We start from the raw sequence: 15,823 nt of genomic DNA, 5'->3' as shown, positions 1-15,823 counted from the left end.
GACAATTGCTTTGCCTAGAAATGATTCTTTTTAAATATTCTGATTAATTACTTCAAACTTCAATCATCTACATTTCTGAGCATGGAAACATTATTTAATATATGCGAACAAACTATCTGAATTTTGAACACACAGTAAACAAGCAAAAAAGGAAATAAAGAGTTTAAAAGGCTGAGAGACTAGTCACCTTGTTTAACCAGTTCAAAGCATTGAGAGTAGAGCCTCCATTGCAGCCATAATTAGTATACGAACAGTCAATGACCTGCTGGACACTTAGGTCTTCCAGGGGCTTCCCTTTTATTGCATATGCAGATTCCACTGCCCCCACCACGCTGAAGGCCCAGCATCCTCCACACTGTTTAAAAATAGAAAAAGGGGTAGTATTTATAGGGTTTAAATCAACTTACCAACATCTCTAAATATAACAAGTTACCGAATCAAGTAAGGTTTCCAGATTCTGGAAACCTACACAATATATATGCCTATCCTCTAGATTTTTAAATTGAAAAAAAGAGAAAACCAAAAGTCTCTTCTGAGCATCATTTAATTATTAGTTCATGTTGTCAGCATTATTACTATTCTAAATTTGGCAATGCAAGGTAAGGGTGAATTTTTAGAGACTGAGGAAATACTTGGGCTAACTGATGATCTTCTAAAAGACTATTCAGTTCACTGAATATGTGACTTCTCTTTGTAGGTGGCTTTTCTGCTGGAGAGCGTGTGCTGACTCCCACTCCATCCTTCCATCCCCCTTGCTTTTTTCAGGACACTCTGCTTCCATGGTCATATACCACTTCCATCCTAAGGGTGAGGAGGGGAAAGATGTATGTTGTGCTCATTATAGCTGATGGAGATAAGAGAATTAATAAATATTAATGAATTACTTTTTAGGCTATAAAGATACCCTATTAAGTATGCTTATAGTGGATGCACATGAAATGTCCTAAGGATATAAACCCATATTAGTCATTACTCCAGTATTGGCTGCCGATCATGCTGATAGTGGATCTATTAACTTGCTTTCACTTAACAAACTAGAACAAAAGAATAAAAGAACTAGTCCTGAAAGAAAGAGAGGAGACAGAGGGAATGAAATCAGGGATCATAGGATCCCGTAAAAGGAAGAAGGATCCACAGAGAAGGCAGAGGAGAGTAGATTTGAGATTGGATGAACCTGACATAACCAGAGGGCCATGTGTGGCAGAGTTAGATCAAAAAAAAAAAAAAAAAAAAAAAAAGGAATGACAATTGGATATCTTTGCAGAGTTACATTTTGAGCAACTTTATGGCATAGTAAAAACACTCACTATACAGCAGGGTCTCCAAACTTCAACAAAGGTGAACACAGGGTGGCTCACGCCTGTAATCCCAGCACTTTGGGAGGCCAAGGCAGGCAGATCAGGAGGTCAGGAGTTCAAGACGAGCCTGACCAACATGGTGAAACCCCGTTTCTACTAAAAATACAAAAATTAGCTGGGCATGGTGGGGCGCACCTGTAATCCCAGCTACTCAGGAGGCTGAGGCAGGACAATTCGCTTGAACCTGGGAGGTGGAGGTTGCAGTGAGCCGAGATCACACCACTGCGCTCCAGCCTGGGTGACAGAGCGAGACTCTATCTCAAAAAAACAAAAAAAAGAAAAAGAAAAAAGGTGAATACAAGCTGCTGACACCACCCCTATAGCCAGTTTTAGTCAAGCCACAAGGGCAGTTCCTGCTTAAAAAAAAAAAAGAGTCTCTCGAATATTCCTTTAATTAAAGATCCCTAATTAAAAGTTCCCTCTTTAATACACTGTGGACCATTTTTGAAAGGATTCTATTTATATCTAATTCACATGTTATTACAAATCCAGTAATAAAGCAAATGATTCGGTGGTAAAACTTAATGTACAAAAATGAAGATAGAATCTGAGAAGCAAAAATCATTCTAACTAGACATTGACTGAGAAACTGCTGGGACAGAAACACTTTCCATACGAGGGAAGGCTGAATGATCTGTTGAGGTTTCCACTGCAGACAAATTGAGACTATCCACCTCTCGTTACGGGTTTGACTTTCCCTAGTTGGCAGGTATTCCCTATGCCAACAGTGAGGGGTGCAGACAGGTAGGGGATGTCAGCAAAGCATGCACGCACCCCTCAAACATCTGCCGGCTAGGTGGGTTCACTACGCATTATAGGTCATTCCCACCCACAACTGCTCTTACCACTTTCCTTCCTATTTCAAAGGCACCTCCTTCCACCACTTCAGAATAACTCACAAGCTGCAGCCCTTCCAACTCCCATGTCCTCAGCAAACTTTGAGTCTTTTTTCAAGGTCAATTGCTATATTCATTACAGTATTTATGTATTTCTTAATCAGTAAGCATGTTTAAACTGTGCTACGTGTCTATTAGCTTTCTGTCTTTTAAAAAATAGGTCATTGATTAAGTTCCTAGGTAGCGTGACCTAACCTCATTTCTCCCATAATCCCTGTCATGTTACTGCTCAATTCCGCATAGGTGGTGATTTTCTGGAATATATGTGTCACGTTATGGCTGAACTGACTACTGACTATACTTTTATAAAGACCCACGGATTCAAAGGCATATGATCCTGTGAAGATGGGGGCAGGTTTTCTGATAGAGCTTGCAAGATGAGGCTTGAGAACCCAGGAGATTCAGTCACACTGTTGGTAAATTTATCCATTTTCATTTTACTTTTTCACTTTTTTTTCCTTGAACCATTTAAGCCTTTAATGCTCATGTTTACCTTCTCCAGTCTTCCATCTGCTATTGTAAAGAAAGCTTGGTATCTGTGATACAGCTACTGGGAAGTATCCCTGAGTTACTGTGTTGGTGGCAATAACAATTAGTAAGAGGACACAGCTTCAGGAATAAAAGTCAGGGCTTTAACATTTGCCTCTCATTCCTCTAGAGATTCTCCTTTCATTGTCATTTTGGATGACTTAGATGTGATTTTCCTGGAGAAATGATGGGTTCCATTACAAGTTTGATTAAATTTGACATCAAAGCTGCCTTTCAATGCTTAGATGATTAGAAAAGAAGAGGGATTTAAACTTACCGTCTGCTGGTTTCTCACTTGTGTCACAACATGCTTGTCCCGCCAGTCAAATCTTAATGGCCAAGACACATTGGGGATGGACCTATGTACTTCTGCTGAGTATCTGGGAAACTTGGAAGGTTTGCTTCTTAAATAAATGGCTGAGCAGAAACATAAAATGAAAAGACAACCAATATTATATTACAATGCATCATATTATATGTAATATATATTTGTTATATATAAAGACAACCAATATTACATTACATTACAGAGAGACAACCAATATTATATTAAAAGACAACCAATATTATATTCTATTATATCCTTGGGATTCTTTGGGAGGAACTTTTAAAGAAGAAACAGTAGCCTTCTAGTAGACCTGCTATTTTAGATTTTTCCTTTGTGCTTTTCTATAATATAAAATGCATTCATTAAAAACTACAAAAGAGAATTCCTACAATAAGGCTGGAGTTGACACATAAAATGACTTGTTTGATAAAGCCAGGTCAATAATAAAAATAAGTATAATTGACATCATTTTTTTCTATCATAACCCATGGAACCATGTGTGCCCTGAACAGAAATAGCACTAGAAAACTGCAGAAGTGATTAGACAATTACCCTTAAGAGCCACATGGAAATGTGCATAATTATAATATTCATTTCTTAAGCAGTAATTAGAAGACAGTGGCCATGAATTTATTTTCTTATGTGAGCACATGGTACATGCCTGACACTTAGTAGGTAAATAGTTAATAAATGTTAACTATTACTCAATTTATTAGATTTACAATTAAATATTTATCAAAAGTTAAGCAAGCAAATTAAAATCAGGGAATCACTCAAATAGTACCATCGCACCATACCTTTAAACTCTTCAGGAAACAAATAGGAAAACTGATTTATTCCATAGAAGGCGGTGGAGTTTTCACTGGGAGATAAAGAATTCAAGTATCGATGTCTATTAAGGCTTTCCTAGAAGAAAAACAAAAACTATTTCATATCTACTATGTCAGTTTTCCAACGTAAATTGTGTATAACTAACTTGGAGATATTTTTCCATTATAAAGTTAAAGGTTGATTTCCTTCAGACTACAATGTAAAGTTGTATAAGATATCCATAGGAAATTCATAAACATTTTCTATTAGAATTATTATCTAATTTCAGGCATTTTTTGAGGCTGAGAAAAGTGTATTTTATTCATTTATAATTCCCCATCACCAGGCTTGTTGCAAGCATTCCATATACAGCTATTAAAGTATTGACATAGTGGGAAAAAAGAAATAGACTGCAAATAAACACTGGACACTAGAAGCAAATTGTCACCTATAGACATTCACTCATGTGGTTAAACAATTATGAATATGGAATATGTCCTCTTCGCCTTTGTGTTTCCCAGAACTAAGTAATGAAGCATGAAAAACAGACTGAGCAAATAAATTAATAAATCAATCTGATTTTATTAAAGCTTTATAGATATCTCTATCTCATGTAGGGCACAACGGCTCTGTGACAGATGCAATTCTGGAAATATTTGAAGACAGCCTGGTTTCTCTATCTGGAGGGGAAATGTGACCATTATTTACTGATTTCTGAACTTTGAATTTTGTGATAATTTATCTTAAGCTTATCTTTTATATAAACATGCTTCAGTTTCGTAATACTAACCAATTACGTAGAGTAAATAAAATTTCAGGGGGCTATCAATTTGGTACCTTTTCAACCCTAGTGCTTCTAAGTATTTGTCTATGTACTTCTGTGTTTATTGTATGTCTGTCTCAAAAACCTCTAAGCAAAATGATGACTCCTTATATGCCTTATTCCTTACAGTGATACCCTCACATAGCACATGCCTGGCACTCAATAAATCCTTGATAAGTATTTGTTGGTGAATAAGTAGATAAGTGACATTTTCCATATCATGCCCTTAACAACTTTAAGCTGTTTATTTTTAAGTAAATTATTTCTGGAACTTGTCATAATCTTATTTTTTTTTTCCTTCTGTGCATACCTAGGAAGATTGCTAATCAACAAATTAATAAAGTTTTTGAGGTACTTAAAAATAATCTTGACAAAGCAAGGCTTTCAATATAACCTGGATATATAAACGTAAAAATAGAACTAGAATACAAAGTAATTCTGTATATGGCAAATGACAAATGTAAGCCAGAAATTATTAACTGCTAAGGAATGCAGAGGATTCATTCAATCAGTAAGTACCGCCTGGCCATCTTTGTGAGCTGGAGTAGTCAGGAAGGCACTGAGAATGCAGGATGTTAAGAATGCACAGGAGAGAATGTGGCAGCCATGAGAATGCCTCTCAGCCTTCTTTCTATAGGGAGTTTAGTTGCTGCTAGTTGAATCTCCATGATCACACCAAGGGAAGCCACAGTTCTTATGGGCTGCACCTAGCTCATGACTGAATGCTAAGGCTTGCTATTTGGGGGACTAATGGGACTCCCCTGAAAGCTGGTTTTTGATTAATGACTCCCTGATGACCTTGCCAAACCAAACTTTCCTTGGACTATGAGACAGCATGGAACTCTTCCCCAACCTTCTTTCCCTTTTTCCTTCACTCAGGGTTAGAATTACATTGCAATCAGATAGCTCTACCTAGACCTCTCCCTATTTGTTCACAGGAATTGCTCCTGTGATTGATTTAAAAAAAAGAAAAAAGAAAAAAAGGCTGGGCGCGGTGGCTCACGCCTGTAATCCCAGCACTCTGGGAGGCCGAGGTGGGTGGATTACCTGAGGTCAGGAGTTTGAGACCAGCCTCACCAACATGGTGAAAGCCTGTCTCTACTAAAAATACAAAAATTAGCTGGGCGTGGTGGTTCATGCCTGTAATCCCAGCTACTCAGGGGGCTGAGGCAGGAAAATCATTTGAAGCCAGGAGGCGGAGGTTGCAGTGAGCTGAGATCACACCACTGCACTCCAACCTGGATGACAGAGCAAGTCTCCAACTCAAAAAAAAAAAAAAAAAAAAAAGAATGAGAAGACATGAATAACCAATTTACCAATATTAGAAATGAAAGAAGAGCCATGATTACAGATGCTTCAGGCATTAGAAGAATAATATTTTGACAACTTTATGACAATAACTTGGCAAACTGTACAATATGGACAAACTTTTTGAAAGGCACAGATTGCCAAAGATGAAAGGAGAAACAGAAAATTTGAGCAGCCTTTTATCATCTAAAGGCATTAAATTTGTAAGTGAAAACACTCACAAAGAAAACTTCAGGCCCAGATGGTTTTTTGGTGAACTTTATACAATGAAGAAAGAAGTAATACCAATATTATCCTTTGAGAAAGTCAAGAAGAAGGGAACAAGCTGCAACTTAAATAAGAACAGTGTTACCCTAATTCTAACAGAAAAATATATCTAAATAAAATAGAACTACATACCAGTATCCCTCATAAATATGCTGTAGATGCAAAATCCTTCATAGCAAACCAAATCTAGCAATATATGTAAACGACAATGCATTGTGACCAAGTGAAGTTTATTCAGAAATGCTAGGTTGGTTTAAAATTTCAAAATCAATCATCAGTATGGTACATCATATTAGCAGAACCAAAAAGGAATACACCACACACACACACATGCATGCACATGAGGTACAGGCTGGTACACCCTTTGGAGATCCTTAAAATTACACAAATTGTTTAATGAAGAAAATCTAATTCTAGGAATGCATTTTAGACTCTTGATTGTAGGCAATGCTATACGTGTTCGTTCTACACATGTGTCTGCGAGGTGAGGCAGTAGTTGAGCCATATACTCTATTTAGTTGGAGAGCTAATGCAAGTTTATCTTACTAGATCATTTGTGACATCTACGAGTAAAACAATATATTGCCACTCAAGTTGGCAAATGCCAGATGAAACAAACTTATATATCGTTGTCAGAGAATTCCCCTGTACTTCTCTTAATTTTTGTGTTGCCTTATGAGTGTCATTTCACCATCCAAAGTTTAGGTGTTCTGGTTGTGAAGTACTTATAATAACACTAATTTAATAATGAAATAAACTAATACATTATTTATTTATTTTATATATTTATGTCCCTATTTTTCAATGATGATTCCAGTAACAGTTACTTGGTTTTGGTCTTGTGCCATGTGTTTGAAAAGCCAAATATCTCCACATATATTTTCTATTTGTTATCACTTGATATACTGTTCTTTGATTTATGTCAGCAGCACCAGTATCTGCAGGACTTCTGAAAATGTTGCTGTCTTCCACTTGTTCAACCAGGAGACAACTTCTAAAATAATTCCATTTGCCATTCCGGTGTAATGACTCCTGTCTTTTGACAGCTCTCCATAGCCCATGTCAGGGCTACTCAATCTTTATACGAATTGTGGACTTCTTGCCAAGAGCAAAATACTCTAAACCACTAAATGCTCTGCTTCCTCTTCTCCCTACCACTAATCCCTACCCACTTGTTTTGATTTTGCAAAACCATTAATAACATTAAAAGTACTTTCCTGGCGGCTTCTGAACACAGCATAATAATAATAATTATTATTATTATTGTTGTTGTTATTATTTTGAGATGGAGTCTGGCTCTGTAGCGCAGGCTGGAGTGCAGTGGCGCGATCTCCGCTCACTGCAAGCTCCGCCTCCCGGGTTAACGCCATTCTCCTGCCTCAGCCTCCTGAGTAGCTGGGACTACAGGCGCCTGCCACCACGCCCGGCTAATTTTTTTTTTTTTTTTTTTTTGGTAGAGATGGAGTTTCACCGTGTTACGCAGGATGGTCTCAATCTCCCGACCTCGTGATCTGCCTGCCTCAGCCTCCCAAAGTGCTAGGATTACAGGCATAAGTCACCACGCCCGGCCTCTTTTTAATTTTGCAACAATTTGAAATGTCTTACCATTGCTGTGCAACTTTTGGCTATATACTCAACCTCTCTGAGCTTTATTTCAATCAACAAATGGAGTAATACTGATCTGGCAGAATGTAAGGATTAAATAAAATAATAATTGCAAAACACATATTACAGACTGGCAAAATAAATGCTCAGTTAAAATACTCTCATCCTCTATCTTCCTTTTCTTTTAAACAGAGTATTTGGATTATAGAAATGGCGCTCAAAGACCATACTTTCAGATTCACTTGGAGCAAGTATTTCTCATGGCATTAGAAATGAGGATCAATATTATCTATTGAAAGCAATCTGTTGCTTTCATGGTAAAATGATACTATCAGTATATCCAAGAATATTTATTCTCATTTATTTATTCTTTTATTTGCTATACACTTAGCAAGCTGACTAACCTGGGTTTCACATCATTTAAAATTTAAAAAGCCCTATATTTTATTTCTTGAATTATCAATTCTCTTAAGTGACTTTTCCGGTCTCTCTTGATTCTAGCTATTAAAGATTTCATAGAAGCATCACATACTGAGAGTTTGTATGAGGCCCTTGCTGCTCATTACATCCAACATCCTCCGGTAGGTAAAGGATCAGTGAGCAGATGTTCTCAACAGAGGATATGATAGTGAGCACATTTAGAGTAGCCGTCTCTAAAGTCATATAGAATATTAAAGACCTGAACCTTCACTTCATTTATGAGAGGAAAAACGTAAAGTTTTGATGAATACATAGGAAACATCTCATTGATGCTTTTGAAAAGTGCAGATGTTTAAAAATTAGATCTTACATGAGAAAAATTAGAGCTGGTAAGTCAGAACAGTCTTTGAACAGATTTGGTGAAAAATAACTACCTTCACCTTTTTGTTGTTATTGTTGTTGTTAAATGTGTTTAATTGAATGAGTTACAAAGGGAGATACCAGATTCCCGAACAGAAGGTAACTCAGAACCTAAGAGCTTGAGGAAATTATCCTGATTATAAAACCAGGAAAAACGTGTCCCTTGGGCATTGGTAGACCTTGTGCTACTAAATCTCTATTTATTACAGGTAGAACCTCTCAACTTTATACCTAGGACCCTGTCCCTGTAAGACTCTGTCCCTAAAGCTATCCTTATTATGACTTCTAGCAGCCATCCTTCTAAGAGGTAGAATCTCTTAAAGCTGCCTTTGTGTGTGTGTGTGTGCACGTGCACTGGAGGTGATCACATATTTGAACTGTGATTTAAATGTAATATGTTTCTAAGCAGTGTCTTCCATATTCTAATTTCCTGCCTGTTAACCTAGCTAGGATGCTTCATAACTACACTAAAGGAGGTTGATAAGAACTGCAGAGTAGTCAGTCATGAAGCATCCCAGCAAGGCCAAACAACAGAGGATGGGTTCAGTCTGATCATAAAACAGAATAACTATTGACAAGAGACTTGAACCAGTCTCATGAGGAGGTGAGGCTGCAGTTTTAAAATTCCTCGGAAACCAACATTTTTCTTACAGGATCAGAAAGTCCTTCCAGCAATCTCAGGCATATTGGCCCTCTTACCTTTCCAGCTGTGGGTAACCACAGTCTTAGACAATGCTCGGGTTAGGGTAAGTTAAGAGGAAAATGGTCATGTTCAAAATGATCTAAGAGCAGAAACCCATGGAGGGTGGCTTGAGGGGTTCTCAGACATTTCCTTAATCTACTTCCCTGAGGGGAAAAGTCTGTGAAATCTTTCTCACAGACTGCCACTAAGTAAGAATAAATGGAATCATGTATTTTCTTCTTGCATGTACTCAACTGTTTCTAAAGGACTAAGCGAATCCTTTACGAGCAAACTGTTTTCATTTCTCTACAAAGAAAGCTCTTGGCCACTGAATGCACTAAATACAAAAGGTTGAAAGGATTGTTAAATTGAATGCAAGTATTCATTCCAAGTGTTTTATATGAATTAACTTAGTCCTGTATAAAGGTAATTGCTAACATTACCCGCTCTTCACATATGAAAAAATCTGAGAAACAGATACATGATTTGCCTAAGGTCACACAACTAGTATTTGGTGGAGGGGTATAGTTATTTGGCCTGCAAGAAATCCACCGAAGGGACATAAACTTTAAGGGACTTCATGTCTGTTTTATCAGCTGAAAAGGCAGTGAACATCTATTATTTTTTCCCCATTGATATCTAGGTTTCCTTCCACTAATCATGATGATTTATTTGCCCTTATCAACATATGCAATGATGTGTGTATTCCCTTACAGTGAATCCCATGTATCCATGGGATGAGTTTTATATTGAAATTATCAGAGATGCCTAAGGTACTTCGGAAGATCACTTTATCTTCGGCACTTTAAACTCACTGTTTGTCTTGCATTCCATTACTCAGACTTTTAACAACTTTCATTTACAGATTTTGAAGTTTCATAGGATAAATCATAAATTGTACACATAGATTTAAAATGTTCTCCTTGGGAGTGCTTTAGTTTCTGGAAATTGCAGTAAATCTGAGGATGAGCAAAAAGGTAAAATATTTGTATACCATATTAAAGCATTGCTGAGAATTTCTTGGAAGACTTAGGAGTTGTAAACTTTAGATCAGTGATTCTAACTGAGGATAATTTTGTCCCTCATTTGTCATACTGGGGATTGTTACACTGGTGGGATGCCACTGGCATCTGGTGCATAGAGCCCATGCATGCTGCTATTCACCCTACAATGAAGAGGAAGGCCCCCCACACCAAATCACTATCCATTCTCAAATGTCAATAGTGCCACTGTTGAGAAGCCCTGGATTAGAACAATAAAAGCTTTTTAAAGGATACATTTTTATAAATCACTTTTGAAAAGTTTCTTAGACAAAGTATTTTCTATATAGTGTACTGAACTCTGTATAAACATAATGCAGATATATATTTACTATGTATGATAAGAACTGTGTAGTCAGTATTTGTGTAAGCATGCACACAAAAAGATTGAATTAAAAATACATTCTTTTGTGAACTACTTGGGAGAATCTATTTCTCTAGTGTATAAGTGTTTATATTCTTCTTTCTATTTACAGGAAAATGGATAATACAATGTTTAAACATAATGTCATTTTTTATGTACATTTCTTAGAGCATAGCACATGTCTTATACTCCACTGTACCCCTCAGAAAACCCAGACCAGTTCTTTAGACACAATAGAAATTAAATAAAGTATTGGATGAATGTATGGGAAGATGAATGAACGAATGAATGAATGAATTATAATCTATGATTTTAAGTTTATGTTTCCATTTAGCCAATGTATACTTTAAGTGAAAATTGTCAGAAAAAGTCTGCAGAACAACATTATCTAACATCAAATTCATGTTTTTATCTTTATATAAGGTAGAACATGGGTCTCAAACCCCTTGGCCGTGGACCAGTACTGGTCTGTGGCCTGTTAAGGACCGGGCTGCACAGCAGGTGGTGAGGGGCCTGCGAGCGAGCATTACCACCTGAGCTCCACCTTCTGTCAGATCAGCAGCAGCATTAGATTATCATAGGAGCACAAACCCTACTGGGAACGGCGCATGTGAGGGATCTAGTTTGCTCCATCCTTATGTGAATCTATGCTTGATGATCTGGGGTGGAACAGCTTCATCCTGAAATCATCCGCATCCTTCTCACCCCACCCCCACAACCCAGTCCGTGGAAAAACTGTCTTCCATGAAACCAATCCCTGGTGCCAAAAAGTTTGGGGACCACTGAGGTAGAAAATAGGTTTTAAAGTTTTCTTGGATAAAGCCTATTTGGAGGACCTAATTCCAGATTTCAAGGGACTGATTATGGCAAGCATATATAAGTGGCTCATTAGTTAGGATCACTTGTTATAAAGATGCTACGGCCATCTATTTATACATAAATAAACATTCCTAAATGTATAATCTCATAATAATATAACCTGTGTCATTATGGCAACTAGTCTTAAGGTGAAGCTTCTGAAATTTTATGTAAAATCACATGTGCTTTGGCATAGATACTATTCTAAAGTGACAGTATCAAACTTTTATTGGATCCAATATTGGGTCTTCGCCTCCCAAAGAATGCCAAATGATCTGTGGTAAAATAATGAGTATCAGTAAATATGAGGGCAAACCTAGGTTTTGGCACAAAGGAAAGTAGTAGGCTGAATCCAATAGTTAAGAGCTTCCTGAGCACTAGAAGTTTCTAAAGTAGTGAAAGCGCAGAGACAAGGGGTGTCATCCAAAGTCAGGTATCTTGTGAGGCATCCCATAATAAACCATAGAGGAGTCTAGGTTTCACTGAACAGAATATAATATTCTGTGGGAAAGTCATGGACTAACTTAACTTTCATGTAAGGTGCATTCCCAGGAAACTTACAAAACTATCTAAGGCTAAGATTAAAACAAATTAAAAACCTTCACCATTCTCTAAACCCATGATCATGAAAGACGTTACTAATTAATCAAGGACTTTCTTGAACCAGATCTTCAGCTGCAAAACCCTGTGTCATCAATTCACCAATGAATTCACTTGATTTCAACAAGAAGTTTCATGGTTACCAAGGAGGCAGGGCCCTTTCCACCTTTCCCTGTGTCCAGCTCTCTATCCCAAGTCCAAACAGCAATCCCCTAACTAATCTAACTAATGTCTGATGATCTGAGATGAAAGAGTTTCATCCCAAAACCATCCATCCCCCTACTTCCCTCCTCCACCCCCACCGTCCATGGAAATACTGTCTTCTGTGAAATCGGTCCCTAGTGCCAAAAAGATTGGGGACCGCTAAGGTAGAAAATCGGTTTTAAAGCATTCTTGAATAAAGTCCAACTAAGCACCAAGAGATGTTCAGTTTCCAGCAACTGTGCTTTGAAGCCTCACTGTTCTCCTTTCTGTGTACCCCTCTCATGAAGAAAATTCCTACAGGCAGCAATTGCTTTGAAAACTTTTTCGGTATTTCTTAACCCAAGGTTTTTAAAATGTACTAAGTGTCTTCATAATTCCATCCTCCTCCACTTCCAACTTTCCATCTTTCAACCTGGATCTTTGTATTTCTCCTCAGAAAAGTTACATTTTCTAGACGTTCATCTGGGTATAGCCTCTTTACAGGACCAGTATGAGTCACTACATAAATTATATACATATATATTTACAAATTATCTAAAATCTAAATAACCGTTAAAATATATTTGTAAGTCTAGCCCTTTGAGCTTTGTCCTGAAATACTAATTTTTAGGAGCCTGACAGTGTGTTTATTTATGTAGCAAATGAATATGTTATCAATAAAGGTGAGACTGACTTTTCCCCTAATGGGTTTGATTTACCAGGAAAACGAACCTAAGTTCAGAATAAGGGTAGAATACAGGCCAGAATTTTGTTCTTGAAAGAGTAAGAGGACTTCCGGTTTTGAAAACCAGAACTGAACTCAAGAATAATAAAGTGGAGATAACAGTACACATCTCGGTTTGGACGAAAGGTAAGAGTGGACAGAATCAGGGAAGGCTGGCCTTCCTAAACATTGGGGCTTTCCGGGGGTGGGGGAGAGGGGGATGAGCTTAGCTATGAAATCCTGTGAGAAATTCCAACAAACACCAGGAAAAAAGATACACTCTCTTGAGCAATATTACTGAACTCAGACTTACGTTTGATTCAGAATGAATGTTCTTTTCTAATAGATTAAATCATGATAATGGCATCTTTCACGAATTTAAAAACGTGTTAAATGGTATCAGATATCTAGAACATAGTGAGGCAAGCACGAAAGCGGCATCTCTTGCAGTCTCCTTGCTTTCAGGAAAATCATTATTTGTGCTCAGCTAACCGGTCCCTTCCAGAGATTTCATGCTAGACTCAAATCTAAGCATTTATTATAAAAGGATTTTCATAATAATAAGAAAGGAAATTAAATGTTTCTTTTTTCTCCAACTCAGTCTCCAACAAGGCAGGAAGAACTTTTAAGGTGGTGCGTTAGTTTAAGGAGAATCATTAACCATCCGGATTCTTTAACCAGGCTAAAGGCAGGCTCTTTGTCTCTAACTTCCGATCACTAGCGCCCTCCTCGGGAAGAAAAAAACGACAGGTTCCTTCCACCAACAGGCTGCTCCCTGTTTCTGGTTCTCATAAATGAGAAATAGAGGAGCTTTGGAAGCCAGTGGCAACGATCGAGGGGATTGCTAAAAGGGGGTGCTTCTTCCCACCAAGAACACTTTGGACGTATCTATTTATTCATTTGGATGCGTCCCAAAAATTCATAGCGGCAAATCTTTTCTGGAAAATCAAATCGTTTGGTGAGCAAAGGCATGGGGGACCGACACCATGGCACAAGGGGAGGGGAGAGAGAAGCTGGCTTTTGCACCCGCAGCTCAGTGCCCCAGACGCATCGCAGAGCCACGGGTGCCCACTAGCAGGGTCGCCTCTCGGGGGCCCTCTTCCGCAGCCCAGACCCGGGACAGGAAGTGGGGGAGCAGGGACAGACCCGGGGAGGCGCGCGCTTGGTACCCGGAAGGCGGCGGCCTCATGCTCGCGGCTCCGCTGCCAGGTCGGGGTGAAGGGGGCGTGGGAGTCCGCATCGCCGCCGCCCCGGCACAGAAGCCACAGCAGCCACAGCAGCCACAGCAGCGTCCGGAGCTCCATTAAGGCGCCCGGCTCCTCCGCGGCCTGCGCGGCCTGTTTTCTCTTTCGGTTCCTCGGCTCCTCCCATCCTGGGCTCGAGGGGCGGAAGGAACCCGGTGGAGTGCATGGTGCTGAGATTGACCCTTTTTTAGGTCCCCGGTGCACTGTGACTGAAAATCTGGTTAGCTGGAGGCTATGGACCTCCTCATTGAGGCTAGTTTTTTGTTTTTGTTTTTGGAAGAATCAGGCACTTGACCATGTGCTTTCAAGGTTTTACCTCCGTCCATTAGAAAAAAAAAGAAGCCCGAGAGTCATTCTTTGTGTGTGCGTGTTGAGATCAGGGCTCACTGCAGCCTCGACCTCCCAGGTTCAAGTGATCCTCCTGCCTCAGCCTCCAGAGTAGCTGGGACTACAGGCGCATGCCACCACGCCAGGCTGTTTTTGTATTTTTAGTAGAGATAGGATCTTGCCGTATTGCCCGGGCCGGTCTCGAACTCCTGGCCTCTAGTGATCCGCCCGCCTTGGCCTCCCAAAGCGCTGGGATCACAAGTGTGAGCCACCTGGCCTGCCCTGTGAGCCCCCGGGACGTGCCTTGTTCCTTCTTGCCACAATCCCTAAGTTCAAGACCTGGTTCTGAAGTGAGGAGGTACAATACATAGTCATCCATTCAGCAGATGTTTATAAATACGTAACAAAATTGTACAGTTGTGAAAAGCCTACACAATTTTTGGATCTATTATTATGGCAGTTTCAAAACTCTTGGAGTCTGTTTCTCCATTTACAAAGGAAGATAGAGCCAGGTACATAATTTTCAGGGCCCCGTGTAAACTGAAAATGAAGTTCATTTGTTTCTAAATTGTTAAGGATTTCAAGACGGTAGCAGCAGAGCATTAACCCAAGCCATGATCCTTCTAAGCACCCACTTCTGAACAGGTCACACACTCATGAACCTGACTCTACTGAGCCTTTCTGTTATAATCTATTCTGAACAAGGCTTCCATGTCTCTGAAATTCATATCATTACCCTTGTGGATTTTTAGAACTAACATCAGATTTATGTCTTTAGTTTTTACCTAGGTGCAGTGAGTTACAATATTCCCTGATGCAAAATCGGTAATAAAAATAAAAATAAAATAAAAATAATGTTCTGGGTATTAAGAGGAAAGACACGAGAGTTTTTTATGTACATCCATGATAAGATATATTGCTCTTGGAAAGTGTGGTGATAAAGATTTTATTTAAACCATAAGTTTACAGAACAATGTTCATGTTAACCTCAGCAGTTCTTTTGCACTTAGCCTTTTCTTGTAACTCATACAAGCACAT

General features: G+C 38.8%; 1 protein-coding gene across 1 annotated transcript in view; it reads right to left on the bottom strand.

Annotated features, from left to right (window-relative positions):
- The window catches only part of CTSO (cathepsin O), a 29,828-nt gene extending 15,240 nt beyond the window's left edge, over positions 1-14,588 (bottom strand). Inside the window, exons 1-4 of the mRNA XM_050791286.1 lie at positions 14,384-14,588; positions 3,908-4,016; positions 3,060-3,199; positions 188-355 (exon numbers count right to left, since the gene is read on the bottom strand). Coding sequence (XP_050647243.1) covers positions 188-355; positions 3,060-3,199; positions 3,908-4,016; positions 14,384-14,518 — 552 coding nt within the window. The 5' untranslated portion in view covers positions 14,519-14,588. The remainder of the gene's footprint in view (positions 1-187; positions 356-3,059; positions 3,200-3,907; positions 4,017-14,383) is intronic.
- Positions 14,589-15,823: the final 1,235 nt, after the last annotated feature.

Source organism: Macaca thibetana, chromosome 5, assembly GCF_024542745.1.
Source record: "Macaca thibetana thibetana isolate TM-01 chromosome 5, ASM2454274v1, whole genome shotgun sequence".
NCBI classification, from domain to species: domain Eukaryota; kingdom Metazoa; phylum Chordata; class Mammalia; order Primates; family Cercopithecidae; genus Macaca; species Macaca thibetana.
The sequence above is the reverse complement of the archived record's forward strand: the minus strand, read 5'-3'. Positions and strand labels throughout refer to the sequence as shown.